Source organism: Bufo bufo, chromosome 8, assembly GCF_905171765.1.
Source record: "Bufo bufo chromosome 8, aBufBuf1.1, whole genome shotgun sequence".
NCBI lineage: Eukaryota > Metazoa > Chordata > Amphibia > Anura > Bufonidae > Bufo > Bufo bufo.
Window position 1 is genome coordinate 105,808,302 of NC_053396.1, and position 19,873 is coordinate 105,828,174.

The 19,873-nt window shown below is 46.1% G+C and overlaps 1 protein-coding gene across 4 annotated transcripts in view; it reads left to right on the top strand.

The window, feature by feature from the left end:
- LOC121009538 (ligand of Numb protein X 2-like) overlaps nucleotides 1-19,873 on the top strand; it is a 104,230-nt gene that overhangs the window by 49,933 nt on the left and 34,424 nt on the right. For 3 of the 4 annotated variants that reach the window (XM_040442741.1, XM_040442743.1, XM_040442744.1), the window contains one exon: nucleotides 12,499-12,950. In XM_040442741.1, the coding sequence (XP_040298675.1) occupies nucleotides 12,568-12,950 (383 nt within the window). In that variant the 5' untranslated portion in view covers nucleotides 12,499-12,567. Of the gene's footprint in view, nucleotides 1-12,188; nucleotides 12,373-12,498; nucleotides 12,951-19,873 lie in introns of those variants that run through there. The other variant, XM_040442742.1, reaches the window with a different exon arrangement.

A 19,873-nucleotide genomic window follows, 5' to 3' on the forward strand; every position in this document is an offset into this window, starting at 1 on the left:
GACACACCTGGTGGCGGCTTATCTCTCTTGTGCATGCTGAAATTCAACATTTCTCTTCCCCGAAAGCTGCCATTGGGGAGAGTTGGCACAACACCATACAGATTAGATGGTCAGCTGGTATTGCTGAAATCAGTGTTTCAACTGACATTAAGGCCCCATTCACATGTCCACAATTTCGTTCCGCATTTTGCAGAACGGAATTGCGGACCCATTCATTCCTATGGGGCAGCACGATGTGCTAACCGGATACGGAATTGCGGATCCGCACTTCCGGGTCGGCAAAAAAATAGAACATGTCCTATTCTTGTCCACAATTGCGGACAAGAACAGGCATATTCTATTAGTGCCGGCGATGTGCGGTCCGCAAAAAGTGGAATGCACATTGCCGCTTTTTGTGTTTTGCGGATCCGCAAAACATGTTGCGGACGTGTGAATGGCGCCGTCATCCCGGCCCTGATTGTATCTAACACTTAGGACCAGCTTTTGGCTGGCATCTGGAGAACTAGTGTAAAGCCGGGCATAAACTACTGAATAATTTGGCTTCCTGTAAAGAAAGGAGAAAGTAGTTTAGATTAAATGAGTGAATGAAGGGAGATTTACTAATCAAAGTACAGTTTGTGTCAAAGCACTGGGCTAATATTTTCCACCTTGTTCCCGATAATCCGCCTGTGTAAAGGTGCTGTTGATCCCCTGATGAACGAGCAAAATGCTTGTTCATCGGGTGCAACAATCGTTCTTGGGGACACCTAAATCATCTTTTCTGGGCAGCAGATCTCACTGTCTAAACAGTGATCAACGGCCCAAAAAAATGAACCTGGGGATGAACGATTGCATTAGCCATTGCTCATCCCCATATGACCGCGTCAATTCAGCGCTCTGCTCCACTGACGAGCAGGCAAATGACGGGAAGGGGCCTTGTGACTGTCTAAAGGCACGTTGCTGCCCTGCCTGTGCCCGCTCTGCTACAGCCTCAAATGCCAAGGAGTTCACCAGGGAACTGGCCAGACACATCTAGGTCAAACTTGAGAAGAGCAGCGCTGGTACAGGCAGATCAGCAATGCTGCCTCCTGTACAGCGCTCAGTGCGACCACAGGGGAATCCGCACTCCGATACACAGCGGAGTACAGATTACAAAGTATGATAGGCAGTGGAACTTCAGGTGCCTATTTCACTAGGAATAGGAAAACAAATGTATATTGCAAAAATTATTTCCCTCACGTTCAGAACAATTTCAATAAAGTGTATTACACTTTTTAACAGCTCATTATTTCCTTGAGAAACACATATTAGCAAAAATATTCTACCATCGCATATCATCCCAGCTTTGCCACAAAAGTGTGAATCTGTCCTTATTTTTCCGGCTTCCCTCACTGATGTGTGGGAGTGTAGAATATGTCACCCAGGCCTCGGGCACTGACTCTTTTGTGCTATAAAAAGCGCTAGTGAAAAGTAATAGCGTTCCAACAATATACAGTATAATGAAGGTCTGTGCCCACCCTGCTTTCTTACTGCGGAGCAGCTGTTTTTAACAAACGCATCCTAAAGGCATGACTATACTTGCGGTAACTGCATGCATTCCCTAACCGCAGCACGACCACATTACACCCTTAGGCCTCATGCACACAAACGTATTTTCATTCCGTGTCCGTTCCATGTGGGTCCGCAAAAAAAAACGGGAGGTACTCCGTGTGCATTCCGTTTCTGTATTTCCGTTTCGCAAAAAAATAGAACATGTCCTATTATTGTCCGCATTACAGACAAGGATAGTACTGTTCTATCAGGGGCCAGCTATTTCATTCCGCAAAATACAGAATGCACACGGATGTCATCCGTATTTTTTGAAGATCCGTTTTTTTGCGGACCGCAAAATACATACGGTCATGTGGATGAGGCCTTAAGTAGACCTGTTTGTGAATAGAAATCTTAACCTACCCCCCTATTCAGGGTACTCATCTTAACCACCTCCGGACCGCCTAACGCAGATTCGCGTTCCGGAGGTGGCAGCCCTGCGCTCAGCGACGCATATACGCGTCATCTCGCGATGGCCGAGATTTCCTGTGAACGCGCGCACACAGGCGCGCGCGCTCACAGGAACGGAAGTTAAGAGAGTGGATCTCCAGCCTGCCAGCGGCGATCGTTCGCTGGCAGGCTGGAGATGTGATTTTTTTAACCCCTAACAGGTATATTAGACGCTGTTTTGATAACATGGTGTGATGGTCCCCTTTGTTTGGATCGACCACCAGAGGACACAGGCAGCTCAGTAATATGTTTCACCAAGCACCACTACACTACACCCCCCCTGTCACTTATTAACCCCTTATTCACCCTTGATCACCCCTGATCACCCCATATAGACTCCCTGATCACCCCCCTGTCATTGATTACCCCCCTGTCATTGATCACCCCCCTGTAAAGCTCCATTCAGATGTCCGCATGATTTTTACGGATCCACTGATAAATGGATCGGATCCGCAAAACGCATACGGACGTCTGAATGGAGCCTTACAGGGGCGTGATCAATGACTGTGGTGATCACCCCATATAGACTCCCTGATCACCCCCTGTCATTGATTACCCCCCTGTAAGATCCATTCAGATGTCCGCATGATTTTTACGGATCCACTGATAGATGGATCGGATCCGCAAAACGCATACGGACGTCTGAATGGAGCCTTACAGGGGCGTGATCAATGACTGTGGTGATCACCCCATATAGACTCCCTGATCACCCCCTGTCATTGATTACCCCCCTGTAAGATCCATTCAGATGTCCGCATGATTTTTACGGATCCACTGATAGATGGATCGGATTCGCAAAACGCATACGGACGTCTGAATGGAGCCTTACAGGGGCGTGATCAATGACTGTGGTGATCACCCCATATAGACTCCCTGATCACCCCCCTGTCATTGATTACCCCCCTGTAAGATCCATTCAGATGTCCGCATGATTTTTACGGATCCACTGATAGATGGATCGGATCCGCAAAACGCATACGGACGTCTGAATGGAGCCTTACAGGGGCGTGATCAATGACTGTGGTGATCCCCCCCATATAGACTCCCTGATCACCCCCCTGTCATTGATTACCCCCCTGTCATTGATCACCCCCCCTGTCATTGATCACCCCCCCCTGTCATTGATCACCCCCCTGTCATTGATCACCCCCCCTGTCATTGATCACCCCCCCCTGTCAGGCTGCATTCAGATGTCCGTATGATTTTTACGGATCCACGGATACATGGATCGGATCCGCAAAACACATACGGACATCTGAATGGAGCCTTATAGGGGGGTGATCAATGACAGGGGGGTGATCACCCCATATAGACTCCCTGATCACCCCCCTGTCATTGATCACCCCCCTGTCATTGATCACCCCTCTGTAAGGCTCCATTCAGACATTTTTTTGGCCCAAGTTAGCGGAAATTTTTTTTTTTTTCTTACAAAGTCTCATATTCCACTAACTTGTGTCAAAAAGTAAAATCTCACATGAACTCACCATACCCCTCACGGAATCCAAATGCGTAAAAATTTTTAGACATTTATATTCCAGACTTCTTCTCACGCTTTAGGGCCCCTAGAATGCCAGGGCAGTATAAATACCCCACATGTGACCCCATTTCGGAAAGAAGACACCCCCAGGTATTCCGTGAGGGGCATATTGAGTCCATGAAAGATTGAAATTTTTGTCCCAAGTTAGCGGAAAGGGAGACTTTGTGAGAAAAAAATTAATAAAATCAATTTCCGCTAACTTATGCCAAAAAAAAAAAAATTTCTATGAACTCGCCATGCCCCTCATTGAATACCTTGGGGTGTCTTCTTTCCAAAATGGGGTCACATGTGGGGTATTTATACTGCCCTGGCATTCTAGGGGCCCTAAAGCGTGAGAAGAAGTCTGGGATCCAAATGTCTAAAAATACCCTCATAAAAGGAATGTGGGCCCCTTTGCACATCTAGGCTGCAAAAAAGTGTCACACATCTGGTATCTCCGTACTCAGGAGAAGTTGGGGAATGTGTTTTGGGGTGTCATTTTACATATACCCATGCTGGGTGAGAGAAATATCTTGGCAAAAGATAACTTTTCCCATTTTTTTATACAAAGTTGGCATTTGACCAAGATATTTATCTCACCCAGCATGGGTATATGTAAAATGACACCCCAAAACACATTCCCCAACTTCTCCTGAATACGGAGATACCACATGTGTGATACTTTTTTGCAGCCTAGGTGGGCAAAGGGGCCCACATTCCAAAGAGCACCTTTCGGATTTCACTGGCCATTTTTTACAGAATTTGATTTCAAACTCCTTACCACACATTTGGGCCCCTAGAATGCCAGGGCAGTATAACTACCCCACAAGTGACCCCATTTTGGAAAGAAGACACCCCAAGGTATTCCGTGAGGGGCATGGCGAGTTCCTAGAATTTTTTATTTTTTGTCACAAGTTAGTGGAAATTTATGATTTTCTTTTTATTTATTTTTCCTTACAAAGTCTCATATTCCACTAACTTGTGACAAAAAATAAAAACTTCCATGAACTCACTATGCCCATCAGCGAATACCTTGGGGTGTCTTCTTTCCAAAATGGGGTCACTTGTGGGGTAGTTATACTGCCCTGGCATTCTAGGGGCCCAAATGTGTGGTAAGGAGTTTGAAATCAAATTCTGTAAAAAATGGCTGGTGAAATCCGAAAGGTGCTCTTTGGAATGTGGGCCCCTTTGCCCACCTAGGCTGCAAAAAAGTGTCACACATGTGGTATCTCCGTATTCAGGAGAAGTTGGGGAATGTGTTTTGGGGTGTCATTTTACATATACCCATGCTGGGTGAGAGAAATATCTTGGCAAAAGACAACTTTTCCCATTTTTTTATACAAAGTTGGCATTTGACCAAGATATTTATCTCACCCAGCATGGGTATATGTAAAATGACATCCCAAAACACCTTCCCCAACTTCTCCTGAGTACGGAGACACCACATGTGTGACACTTTTTTGCAGCCTAGGTGGGCAAAGGGGCCCACATTCCAAAGAGCACCTTTCGGATTTCACTGGCCATTTTTTACAGAATTTGATTTCAAACTCCTTACCACACATTTGGGCCCCTAGAATGCCAGGGCAGTATAGCTACCCCACAAGTGACCCCATTTTGGAAAGAAGACACCCCAAGGTATTCACTAATGGGCATAGTGAGTTCATAGAACTTTTTATTTTTTGTCACAAGTTAGTGGAATATGAGACTTTGTAAGAAAAAAAAAAAATCATCATTTTCCGCTAACTTGTGACAAAAAATAAAAAGTTCTATGAACTCACTATGCCCATCAGCGAATACCTTAGGGTGTCTACTTTCCGAAATGGGGTCATTTGTGGGGTGTTTGTACTGTCTGGCCATTGTAGAACCTCAGGAAACATGACAGGTGCTCAGAAAGTCAGAGCTGCTTCAAAAAGCGGAAATTCACATTTTTGTACCATAGTTTGTAAACGCTATAACTTTTACCCAAACCATTTTTTTTTACCCAAACATTTTTTTTTTATCAAAGACATGTATAACAATAAATTTAGAGCAAAATTTATATATGGATGTCGTTTTTTTTGCAAAATTTTACAACTGAAAGTGAAAAATGTCATTTTTTTGCAAAAAAAATCGTTAAATTTCGATTAATAACAAAAAAAGTAAAAATGTCAGCAGCAATGAAATACCACCAAATGAAAGCTCTATTAGTGAGAAGAAAAGGAGGTAAAATTCATTTGGGTGGTAAGTTGCATGACCGAGCAATAAATGGTGAAAGTAGTGTAGGTCAGAAGTGTAAAAAGTGGCCTCGTCTTTCAGGGTGTTTAAGCCATAGGGGCTGAGGTGGTTAAAGGGGTTGTCCAAGTTATTTTTATTAATGACCTATCCTCAGGACACTCAGCAGCCAGCCGATCAGGTGCACGCCGTTGCAGCACAGCCCTCCCTTCATTGTTTCATTGTAATTACAAGCCGTCTCATTCATTTCAGTGGGACGGCTTGTAATTACACCTGCTCACCGCTGCTGTTGCGACAGCGAGCAGGTAAACAATATAGGGCAGGCTGCGCTGGCACTGCTTGCGCCTTCTCATCAACCAGCTAATAGGCGGGGTGCCGGGTATCGGACCCCCGCCTATCTTAAAAAATATATTTTACCAACCTCTTTAAGTAGTTGTGTATAGACGCAATAATGGGCAAGCCTAAAGGAATATTGTACTGGCTCCTGTACTGGGGTGCTGGCTCCTTGCATTTAGCAGTGTTTAATGTTGATCTATTCCAGAAGGAGAGATGCTGGGATTCTTCCTAGAGTGTCACGGATGATGTTGCAGATAGCTGGAAGTTATGGATAAACATCTGACTGGCTTGATCCCAAACTAAGGAGCATAAAGGTGACCCCTATAAAGCCCTAAGAGCTCACCCTGACTGCTAAGCACATACAAGGGTCTCAGAGGTAGACGATTGCATGCCCTTGTACCTAGACTGTGTGACACCTGAAAACCCTATAATAGTGAGGGGACACAACCACCGGCTCCCTGCACTTCATACGGAGGGAGTTAGGGTCACCTAGAATCAAGCCAGCAAGGAAACACAATACATGAAAGGACTTATCTGAACAAGCAGCAACAGAGGTCTCCAGCAGTGAACACTTCAATCCTGGAAGTAGTATAAACCGCAAAGTGAGGTAGTATGGGAGGGAATATAAAGGGAGGCAATTAGTATAAATAGGTGACAGCTGGGAGAAGGAAAGGAGATGACAAAGTGAAACCAAAACAAAGAACATCATGCAAGAGGTACAGAAGAACGTCTGCCAGACCTTCTCAGAGAGCTGGCGGTGACATAGATATCCTGATTTATTTTATGGAAAAAAACACAGTATATCACTTTGTGAGGCAGATGATGTTTCTGCTGTTGTGGTTTTTTAATACTTTTCTGTTTCATTTCTCCAAAGAAGTAAGGGTTATTCAAGCTTTCATTATGTTGCCTGAAAACTGCCCAGTGTAAATGTGCGGCTAATCACCCAACAAACAAGCAAATGCTTATTCGGTAATCCCATTTTCATTTGGCACCAAAAATCTTTGTTTTCTCAGCAGCACATCTCCCTGTGTAAACGGGATGTGCTGCCGGCAATATGCAAACTGAATCGTAAAAAAAAGTTTGTCCTCCCACTCACTTTGCATATGTGAAAAGATCCTTTGAGCCCCGATGGACTTGTATATCATTCATCAGTTCTTTTTGGCAGCTATGATTGCTCCATGTGAGGCCTTGTTCACATTTCCGTGTCAGTGTCAAGTCCGTAAAAAAAGCGTACATGTTTCATCCGTGAAGGATCTGTGGTTGGTCCGTGTGTCCATTTTTACTATCAGTGTGTCATCCGTAATTCAATGACGTTGCTCAGCTGAAAATTTCCAGAGGATCTCCTATTAGTCTTTAGTGAAAAACGGACACAACACAGATGTGTGTCTGTGATTTTCACGGACCCATAGACTTCAATGGGCGTGCTTGGTCCACACCACGGATCAAAGTATTGCATGTCCCTGTGATTTTTTTTTTATGACCCGCGGTCAGTAGAAATATACTGAAATGTGAACACACACATTTAAACCAATGTGTAGATGTGCTGTCCGCAGGAAATGGGAAAAACTGAAAAGTGAACGAGGCCTAAGGCCTTTTCACTGACATGCGTTGTACGCATTTTCCACGGACAGCACACGTACCCATTGGTTTAAATGTGTACACTTTTAAGTTTTTTTTAATGACCGTGGGTCAGTAAAAAAAAATCACTGAGACATGCACTACTTTGATCCGTGATGCGGACCAAGCACACCCATAGAAGTCTATGGGTGCGTGAAAATCACAGACACACCACGGATGGCATTTTTCACTGAAGACTGATAGGAGATTCTTTGGAATTTGATTTTCAGCTAAGCAACATCGGTGAATTCCGTATGACACACAGATGGTAAAAACTGACACAAGGACCAACCACTGACATCTTCACGGATGAAACACGTACGCTTTTTTCACGGATGTGTCACTGACATGGAAATGTGGACGAGGCCTAAGGGTACATTCACACATGGCAGAAAAATCTGCCAGAAAATACGCAGGTGTGGATTTCAGTGCAAATTTTTATGCTTGGATTAGGAGGATTTCTGTGTTGTTTACATCCCCCATTGAAATGGCTGGAGACCATTCTGCTGTAGAAAAGCCGCAAAACCTCAGTATTTACTCACACCTAGGTTTTAGAGGAGGACAATAAGAAACAAATATTTCCCATTACACCTCAGGTCAGACCAGCAGTCAGACCCCCAATGTTAATCGGACCTCAGCTGACAGCCCCAGTCAGACCCCCAATGTTAATAAGACCCTCAATCAGACCTCATAACGGCCCCCCAATGCCATATATCAGCCCCCAGCCTCATATATCAGCCCCCAGTAGGTCTGCAACGATTACTCTATGTAATCGAGTCAAGAAAATCCTCAATGGAATTTCACTGTGTCGATTATTCGTTTAAATCACGTGACCACGAAGCGTGAGTAAAGTGAAGCCTCCCACTCACCCCTCCGTGGCCTCCCTGGAGCCTCTGCTGGAGTGTCTGTTGCGGCAGTACCGGGGCTCGGTCGTGGTGTGGGAGGAAGCACAGTGTGTGCTGCGGTGCCCGGGCTGTGGCGGCTTCCTGCCGGACCCGGTCAGTGTGCTGTGCGGGCACATGTACTGCTGGCCCTGTCTGCAAGAAGAGCCCGGGAAGCGCTGCTGGCTGTGCCAGGGGGACATGGGGCACCCGCCCCGCCGGACCTGTGTGCAGCTCAGGCAGCTGGCAGTGTGTGCCCGGTAAGAGCCGAGCTACTGGAGGCTGGGGAGCACCAAGAGGCTTTGGCCAGGATCCACTCCACCATAGACACAGGTAGGAAGCCTGCTGCCCATAGAGATCTGTGCCTGGAAAAGCTGTGTGGCAGCAGCACTAGGCTCTCCAAGGCTCCTGAATGCCAACACTATGGTATTACTGCTGTGACTACAGGGGAGCAGTGGGGTGACCCCTGTGCAGTGACTACTGGGGAGCAGCGGGGTAGTGCCCCCTGCGCGGTAACTACAGGGGGGGCATGGCAATGGATGGCATGGAGGGGCAGATGGCACTGGGGGAGTGGGGGACATGGCATCTGATGGCACTGGGGTGGGGGAGAACTGATGGCACCGGGTGGAGAGAGCTGAAGGCACTGGGGGAGTGGAGCTGATGGCACTAGGTGGGGGAGAGCTGAAGGCACTGAGGGATTGGAGCTGATGGCACTGAGGGGAACGAAGGGTGTTGGGGACTGATGGCAGGGGGGTCTGATGAGTTTTTATAAATGTTTTTCTTATTAGAGTACTCGATTAATCGTAAAAAATAATCGGTAGAATACTCGATTACTAAAATAATTGTTTACTGCAGCCCTAGCCCCCAGTCTCATATATCAGCCCCCCAGCCTCATATATCAGCCCCCAGCCTCATATCAGCCATCAGCACAAATAAAATAAATAAACCACTTACCGGTACCTTTCCTGGACGACGACGCTACTCATCACCAGCACTATCTCTCTTCTTCCTGGTACTCGGCTGTGAAGGCTGCGCACAGAGTGAGGTGACACTGCGCAGCCCTGCACAACCGACAGCCGAGGACCAGGAAGCGGTGAGTACAGAGCTTTCACCACTTCCCGGTCCTCTGGTACTAATCAGCGCTTCCATAATGGAAGCGTTGATTAGTATTCACCCAATAAGATGCAGGGGCATTTTGTCCCCCACATTTGGGGGGGGGGGGATCCCTCTTATGGGGCGAAAAATACGGTATTCAGCAGGGATTGATACTTTTCAACTTTCATTACTTAGAAAGGCTTGTTTTGTCTAGGGATCAATCATTAGGAGAAATAAAATGGCCGCCGTCCTATCAGTACACTCATAACCTGTCCTAATCAGACAGGAGGACAAGTTACTTCACCACAATGAGCCATAGTGCTGCCTCATCCTCCTCTCCGCTCTGCTTGTCAGGAATCCTGATCCTGAATACAGGTAAATCTCTGTGGGAATGGAGATGATGAGGAGACATGAGAGGAGGGTGAGGTTTGGCTATGAGCAGCAGCACTAGTATGCTGTCTCCATTACCACAGTCTGTCCTGTCCGTCCGTTCAGCTAAAGTTCTTATCAGCTGTATTACGGATCATGATCCCTGACAAGTAGAGAGGAGGAGGAGGCAGCGCTTTACCTCAGTGCTGTAAAGTAACTTGTCCTCATGTGTGATTAGGACAGGTTTTGTGTGAACTAATGGGACAGTGGCCATTTTGTTTCCCGTGATAATTGCTCCCCAGACAATACGAACCATTATGCTGGGTTCACACCAGAGCGTACTGAACGTACCCTCTGTATGCGCGATTGTACAGGCGTTTACAATCGCGCATACAGAGACAAGCGAACGCCCAGTGTCGCGCGTTCCCAGAAGTCTATGTACGGGAACGCGCGACACTAAGCCCCAAAGAAGCTCCTGAACTTCTTGGGGCGTCGGGCGTTTTACAGCGCGATCGTACGCGCTGTAAAACGCCCAGGTAAGAACCATGCCAATAGGGAAGCATTGGTTTCTCCTTGTTGAGCGTTTTACAGCGCGTAGGAACGCGCTGTAAAACGCTCAGGTCTGAACCGGCTGTTATAAATAATGAAAGGTATTTGAGAATATATTTATAATAAAGTAATATTTAAAGGGGTTCTGCAGTTTGTTTAAACTGATTATCCTCTGGATAGATCATCAGCATCTGACCGGCGGGGGTCCGACACCCGGGACCCCCACCGATCAGCTGTTTGAGAAGGCAGCTGCGCTCCAGCAGCGCCGCGGCCTTCGCGCTGTTTACCGCTGGCCCAGTGACGTCACAACTAGTATCAACTGGCCTGGGCGCGGCTAAGCTCCGTTCCCTTAAATGGAGCTTAGCCCCGCCCAGGCCAGTTGATACAAGTCGTGACGTCAGTGGGCCGGCGGTAAACAGTGGGAAGGCCGCGGCGCTGCTGGAGCGCGGCTGCCTTCTCAAACAGCTGATCGGCGGGGGTCCCGGGTGTCGGACCCCCGCCGGTCAGATGCTGATGATCTATCCAGAGGATAGATCATCAGTTTAAACAAACTGCAGAACCCCTTTAAGTATTTTCATTTTCTTAATTCCCGGAGAACCCCTTTAAATTAAAAGGGTATTTCGGTTAGAAAAAGTTATCACATTCCAACCAGCCACTCTGTTCATTTTGGGGGGGCTCCTGTTCTCCTCATCGGTCGGGGTCCTAGCGTTAGGATGGGGAATAACGTTTTCTAACCAGAATACCCCTTTAAGCCCCTTGTGGTCATACTTGAGAGAGTACAGACATACTGTCACAGCGCCTTTCTGCTAATTATTTTATTGGTAGTGATCTTTGGTATATCTATGATTGGTGACTGTACGCTGTGCCAGGGCCTGAACGGATGGCCGCATGAGCGAACATTTTCAGTAGCACATCACTGGGTCTGCAGTGCTTTACAGTACCAGTCATGTAGATATAAGATTGTCTGGTAAATGCGGTGCAGACATTTAGGCAATAAATTCATAATGGGAGAATCCTAGAGTCCCTCCTGAAAATGATGATCGGAGTGTGTTAACCCCTCTGGCTGCCATGGGTCAATGGTCCTGTTCTGGTAGGAGCAGGCCGGCTATGGAAGGGTTGTGACTTGTGACACACCTACTGCCGTCCTTCCTCTGTTTGTTCTTGAGCTGCAAATATTTCTAACACAATAGATTCCTTGAATGGTGACTGTGAGAGCACCAAGCATTGCTGACCCCTGCGATTAGCCTGGGGTCTGAGCTGAACAGCCAGGCCTGGGCATGTAGACCCGAGGAAGCGCCTGTATGGTCTGAACCCTGGAGCATGCAGGTATTTAGCATATTGCAGATTGTCTGTTACCTCCCTCATTCTGCTGCCTCCCGTACAGTCCTAGCAATGCAGCAGGAGGCACAGACATGGAGCGCTGTAAATTGCATGATAAGGGCATAGCTGCTGGGTGAGGTTTCAGTGCCTAGCTATTTGACTTTCTGTGAGTCACTGAGTGATAGGCTGGACCTGGCATAATGTATGCTGGGGTTATGCAATGAGATTGGTGTGGGTTGTGTTTTCCCTAGTATCCATCTATCATCGAGATCTCGGCACATTTCTAGATTGCTCTAGGCAGCAGCTTTGCAAATTGAACAGGTTGGCAGCGCTTCATTCTGATTTCCAGGGGCACTGTTGGGAGCCTCTGGCTTTTAAACACATCTAATTTGCAAGGTGATTCAGCAACAAGCAGAGAAACTATTGCTGGGATTTCCATGTGACTTGATTTATGTCTTGGTATGTGAGAGCTCCACTTCTCTATGGTATTCATAGTTCTTTCACATCTCTCGTTTAGCAGTAATCCATGCTGCAGTCCCAGTTTTCTTTCTCCCTCTGATCACTATTTCTGTTTTTACCCCCTAGAGAACCATGCTGTAAAGCCTTGGATTGTAAGCCTGGCAGCACCCTGTTTGCTGAATAAAGGTCCAGGCGATGGCTGACCCTTTGGATCTATCCTCCACAGCCCTTGAACTTTGTCGTGACTGCGGACAGCCTCACGTGTCTTCTGAAAACCACATCTACAACTTCCAAGATGAGGTGGATGATGAGCTGGTCTGCCACATCTGTCTGCAGCCATTGCTCCAACCTATGGACACGCCATGTGGCCACACCTACTGCTACAAGTGCCTAAAGAATTTTCTACACGAGAAGGACTTTTGTCCTATGGACCGCAAAAAATTGTGTTTTCAGGACTGTCACAAGTCTAGCCTTTTGGTGAGAAATTTACTGGATAAGTTGAGTATCATATGTCCCTTCCTGGCTGAATGTAAACAGGTGATGCAGCGATGTGAGCTGGAGCCCCACCTACGCAACAGGTATACATGCTTAAGCTGATCGGAAATGATTGTAATTCTTGCAAATATGTATTGGTGTTAAAGGGGTTGTCCAGGATTTTACTATTGATGGCCTGTCCTCAGGATAGGCCATCAATATCTGATTGGCAGGGGTGAGAAATCCTACACCACCAACGGTGCCTGAACTACACAGCTTTGTCTGTTGTGGATGGAACTGTTTACTGCAGTACTGTTCCCGTTCCCTTCAGTGGGAGCAAAGCTGCAGTAACCAGCTCCGTCCACTACATAATAGACAGAGCTGTGTAGTTCTGCTGCCGGAGCTACTGCAGAACTGCTGACTGGCGGGGGAGCGAGTAGTCGGACCCCCAATGATCAGATATTGATGGCCTATCCTGAGGGTAAGCCATCTGTAATAAAATCTTGGACAGCCCCTTTAAAGCTTGACTGCAGCTTCTGGAGATGTGGCGCTATAGTTGCACCAAAGGGTGTCTTTCACATGGCAGAAAAATCCACCTGAAAGTATACAGGTGTGTGTTTGGGAATTTTGATGCAGATTTTTGTGCGTATTACATCCACCATTGAAATGAATGCAGAGTCGAATCGATTTTTCATAATGGGGCCCTATGGACAGTTTGCCTATGCAGTAGACGAGGCGTAGTGTAATAATGAGGAAGCGCCGCCACCTCGTTCCAGGTGTCGGACCCCTGCAGATCAGATATTGATGACCTATTCTTCGGGTGTAAACTTCTATTTGAAAGTAGGCCAACCAATAGCTGGTATATAGTCAAAAAAAAGTGTCTATCCCTGCAGCCCATTTATCATCCAGCCTGAGCCCCTGCTGCAGGTCTAAATGGCCAGTCTAAGCTTACAGGTGCACAACCTGCAGGCCGCATGTGGCCCCAGTCCTGCTGGACAGAAACACAGCTGATCGTGCGATCAGCTGTGTTTCTATCTGGAGTACACACAGCGAAGAATGACAGCTCCTGCCCCTGCACTGTAGCAGTCTGGAGCCGAGGAGAAGGCAGATGCAGAGCGCTCTGCAGTTTAAACCCAGCGATCACGTGATCGCCGGGTGTCTTGTGGGCAGAGGAGCGCAGAGCTCCAGGGTCAGTAGACCCTGATCGACTGCGCCCTGTACAAAGCCCCTCTTCCCCACCCAGCAGGCTTTGGATGCTCCAGTTACAGTGGAAAAAGTTTTTTTTAAAAGTCGGACTCCCCCAAGGTCCTTGATGGACCTTTTGGGGACAAATTATGTGGCATATATATATATATATATATATATATATATATATATATATATATATATATATATATATATATATATAACAAAGAAAGTTCGCAGCACTCCTTGAAAGATAAAATGTGCTCTTTTATTGACACATATCAAGTGACAACGTTTCGGTTCTCTCACAGAACCTTTCTCAAGACCTGACCTGAGTGTTGTGAACTTTCTTTGTTGTCTTCCGTCCTGAATCGAGGGACCACCACGGGCACCCTACATCTTATACAGCTTCCAAGGGAGTGCTGCCACCGTTTTCTTATGGATATATATATATCCATAAGAAAACTGTGGCAGCACTCCCTTGGAAGCTGTTTAAGATGTAGGGTGCCCGTGGTGGTCCCTCGACCACCACGGGCACCATATAATTAAAAAAAAATTGAAAATACAAATAAAAGGAAAAAAGTCTGTCCCCCAGAGGTCTTTTAAAAAATACATAAAAAGTAAAAAATTTAAAAAAAATTAAAATACAATAAAAAGGAAAAAGTGCAAAATAAAATTGTTCACTGGTTGCCAACGGCCTTTTTATGACCTCTTGGGGGATATATGTGGCAAAAAATATATTAAAAAAATAAGTAATAAAGTGATTATAAAAAAAATGTAAAAATACATTTTATTTAACTATACACATAAAAGGAAAATCTGGAAAATAAATAAGTCCGTGTCCCCCAAAGGTCTTTTTTTGCATATTTAAAGAATAAGCTATAGTTTGAATAAAAATGACTTAAAACATTTTTTTTGTACAGTTTCCTCCTAATAAAACTCCTAAAAAAAAATATGTTAAAAAGCCCTGTGTCATATAATAAAAAGCTGCAAGTTGTTTTGGTAGTCTAAAAAATAAAAAAGCTACAAGTGTTTGAACCCCGTGTGCTACATCACAAAAAAGTGACTGATCATTAGGCCTTTTCAGGCCTGGTCATTAAAGGGTTAACCAATAAGTGCTTTTCCCACTAGTAAGGCCTCATACAGACGACCATAGCATGTTTTGTGGTCCGCAAAACACGGATACCAGCCATGTGTGTTCTGCATTTTGTCGAACGGAGCAACGGATGCGGACAGCACACAGAGTGCTGTCTGTATCTTTTGCGGCCCCATTAAAGTGAATGGGTCTGCATCCGAGCAGCAAAAATGCATCTCGGATGCAGACCAAAACAATGGCTGTGTACGTGAGCTTGCTGGTTATTGTAGGGCACCTACAGTATATCTAGGGGTGCAGGAGGCGGTAATAACCAGTGAGCGCCGTCCTCTGCAGTGAAAGAAAGTGCTTACTGGTTATTGTCTCTGTCTCCATCTTCTGGTCCCGGAGCACCTCTCCAGCAAATGACGGACTTCAGCGGTGAAACACTGCTTGTGGCCACATCACCACTGAGCCAGTCATTGGCTGGAGCGGAGCATATGACTATACCCATAGCCAGCTGGACCGGAAGATGGAGACAGCGGCAGGGAGCAGGTAAGTATGAATCTTCTGTTTCAAGGCCATGCTGCAGGAATGTGTTAAAAATCATTACACGGCACGATATTCGGGACAATTACTGGGAACAAGTCTTCATAGGAACGCTCATTCCTGATATCTGGCAGTATAATCGTGCCGCCAATCAGCTGAGAAACGAGGAATCGATCGTTTGTCGGCTGATTTGCATATTTTATCAGGATGAAAGTTGTAATCAGGAATGTGCTGCCAATAATCAACAGAACTGATTGAGGGAGGGATGACTGTGGTAGCGATCATTCCTCCCCATTCACTTTGCATCGGCCTGTGTGTGTGTAGGGGCTGATGCAAACAAGCGCTGATTAACTATTTTTTTTTTTTTTGAGGCCCCTTGAAATCCAGTGATGTGACAATGTGGCGCCCAGACCAAAAAAGGTTGTGCACCCCTGATCTATAGGATTAGTAAATCTGCCTCAGTGTGACATTTGATAAATTTGGCCCACGTTGCAACAACACAGACTCCTGCAAAAGTGACCGGAAATTTCCCTCATGATAAATTTCCCTCCATATGGTAATTCTGCTTGGCCCCATGCTTGTGATTTTGTCTCAGAAATGATATGTGGGGACAACTGTTCCGTCCAGACGGACAGCATTTGCAATCCGAACACCATATCCCAGCATGCCTGTGCATTGTCTCAGCAGTGGTTACGGTCTAGGAGCTGTGAGTAGGATAGGTGTAAAGACTACTACACACCTGCGGTTATAATGCAACACAAGAGTAAAATAGACCTCCCAGAGTGGCCAACCTGCTAGTTTCACACCTCCAGTATGGAATTCTGGCAGACTGTTCTGGCAGACAATGCCGGGAATCGGTCGGACACAAATCTCAGCATGCAGCTGTTTGTGTCCGGCCGATTTTCTGTACTGTCTGCCGTATCTCCGCCAGACCCCATTATACTTAACAGGGCTGGCTGACATTCCGGCTGCACCTGGGAGTGCCCCATGCGGTAAATTCCAGCAGGCTGTTCTCTGCTAGCCTTACCTGCTTCCCGCCGCTGGGTTTGGTTTCTGACGCTGCCTCTTTCCCTGAGGTGCTGAAATTAACACCAAGCGATGGGAGACATGTGACCGCTGCAGCCAATCACAGGTCACCGCGGTGGCCTGTGATTGGCCGTTGATGGATGTTGATTTCAGCACATCGGGAAAAGGAAGGGGCAACCCGACAGCGTCCGAGACTAGACCCAGCGGCGGGGACCAGGTAAGCATGATCTCCACCCGGGTCGTCCACACTGGGAAATCTGTATTAGGCTACTTTCACACTAGCTTTCGGGGTTCTGCTTGTGAGTTCCGTTTGAAGGCTCTCACAAGCGGCCCCGAACGGATCCGTACAGCCCCAATGCATTCTGAGTGGATGCGGATCCGCTCAGAATGCATCAGTCTGGCTCCGCTTGGCCTCCGTTCCGATCAGCAGGTGGACATCCGAACGCAGCTTGCAGCGTTCGGGTGTCCACCTGGCCGTGCGGAGCCAAACGGATCCGTCCAGACTTACAATGTAAGTCAATGGGGACGGATCCGTTTGAAGTTGACACAATATGGTGCAATTTCAAACGGATCCGTCCCCCATTGACTTTCAATGTAAAGTCTGGACGGATCCGTCCGACTAACTTTCACACTTAGAATTTTTTCTGAACTATAATGCAGACGGATCCGTTCTGAACGGATCCCATCGTTTGCATTATAGGAGCGGATCCGTCTGTGCAGACATCAGACGGATCCGCTCTGAACGCAAGTGTGAAAGTAGCCTTACTCTTATGTAACCCCTTTAATGATACTTTGGGTGTCCAGAACTTAAGAAAGTACAGGAGATGATGACATGTATGGTCAGGACAGCATCGTAATCACCAATAGGAGGCTCAGTTGTACCAAGTTCTATTAAAGGCCCCTTTACACTGCACATCGTAGCAGGCAATTGTTGGGAAGGAAGCGCCTGCTCATCAGTGAAGGAGACCGCTTCTCAACATGCAGCGATCTCCTCCACAGTATAGGGGGAAGCGATTGCTAATGTCATCACTCATCCCCATACTGAATCATTGTTTGTCAGCAGCAGAGTGCTGTTTAGACGGCACAATCTGCTGCCAGCAAACAGTGATTTAAAGGGGTTATCCCATGACTAATGTAAAACATGAAACTCTTTCTAACAAACCTAGAACCAGCCCTGTACCTCACATGGATCCAGAGATCTCCCATTCATTGCTCTGCTAGATTTATATCAAGCTGACAGCTCAAGGGGAGTGGCTTTTCTGCTGCAGCTAAGGGGGCGTCTCCATGCTCTCCCTATCACAGCTAAGGGGGCGTGTCCATGCTCTCCCTATCACAGCTCAGAGGGCAGCTGAAGGAAGAAACTGAGCATGTGCAGCCTTCTCAGTGAGCAGGTCAAGAAAATAAGAAACAAACAGCAGGTGGCGCTATACAGACACATTTTATTAAATACCTCTGTGGCTATGCAAAATTTTAAATGACATGCATCTACAAAAGTATTAAGATCCAGGTGCTGGTTTGAAAACTGTAGAATATTATGTGGGACAACCCCTTTAAGTCTCCTTTACACTGGCCGTGCATCGCCTGGTAAATTGCGTAGTGTAAAGGGACCTTTAGGTGACTGCATCGTGTAATCGGCGGCACCTTTACACCGGCAGATAATCGCTAATGAGTGTTCTTATGAATTTTTGTTAGCAATTATCTGGCCGATGCTTGGACAGTGTAAAGGAGCCTTTAGTGTATGTTAATATGTATTTACACTTGTAAAAATTACTACAAAGCCAGATTATTGTTTTTTTTTGCAACATTTTCTTCTTGCATTTTCATGGCCTTTTTGAAGTCCTATAACAAACCTCAAGGAGAAAAACAGAATAAATGTCTAGAGCTGGCTGCGTTTTGACCCCAAACAAATGCTATAAAAATGGCAAAAAATAAAACGCTGTGTATGTAGACTTGTTGTCTGCACACATTGCGGACTCGTGTGGAAAGCACGCAGTGTAATACGGTACCAGCAAAGTGTATGAGAAATCCCATGTACACGTTGCTTTCTCTTTCTGTGCGGAGTGAGATCTGAGGCAAAACCACATCAAATCCACCCCAAAAACCACAAGTAAGGCTACTTTCACACTATTGTTTCTATTTTCTGTCAATGGGGACAAAACTTAAGTGAACAGAAGGGAGTGCTCCAAAATGCATTCCGTTCCGTTCTCACACCGGAGAGCTTTCTGTCCTGGAATGCGGAGCAAAACGGATCCGTCATGACCCACACTAAAAGTCAATGCAAGTCTCTGACACAATAGAAAACGGATCCGTCCCCCATAGACTTTCAATGGTGTTCATGACAGATCCGTCTTGGCTATGTTAAAGATAATACAACCGGATCCGTTCACAGTGGATGCAGACGGTTGTATTATCAGTAACGGAAGCGTTTTGCTGAACCCCGCCGGATCCAGTAAAAACGCTAGTGTGAAAGTAGCCTAACACATGCTATATTTCGTGTCGATTTGGTGTGAAAACACTCAGAAATCTGTGCAGATTTTCTGTTTGTAAACCTGCACCTGTGTGCAAGTACCCGTAAAGTAACATCCCGGTACAGCACATTAAACAACAACCAATAAAAAGATGGAAAAAATACAGTGACTAGAGAAATGGCAGGTAAAGTTCAGTGTGAAACAGTGGAATCCTTATTCATGGTGCCAGCTGTGGTCATAAGGGTCAATGTAGTTTAACATTCGGAGGTTTCAAAACTGCATAAAAAACAGCTCTATAGAATACTGTAATGCTGCCATACACGTCTCCCATTCATGTGCAGCCTTCAGCATAATTAGTTAACTGATATATCTTCCTTATCTTTAGGCCTATTGCACACGACCGTATGGCTTTTTCAGTGTTTTGCGGTCCGTTTTTCACGGACCCGTTGTTCCGTTTTTTGTTTTCGTTGTGTTTCCGTTCCGTTTTTCCGTATGGCATATACAGTATACAGTAATTACATAGATAAAATTGGGCTGGGCATAACATTTTCAATAGATGGTTCAGCAAAAAACGGAAGACATACGGATTCATTTCCGTATGTATTCCATTTTTTTTGCGGACCCATTGACTTGAATGGAGCCACGGAACATGATTTGCGGGCAATAATAGGACATGTTCTATCTTTAAACAGAACGGAAATACGGAAACGGAATGCATACGGAGTAC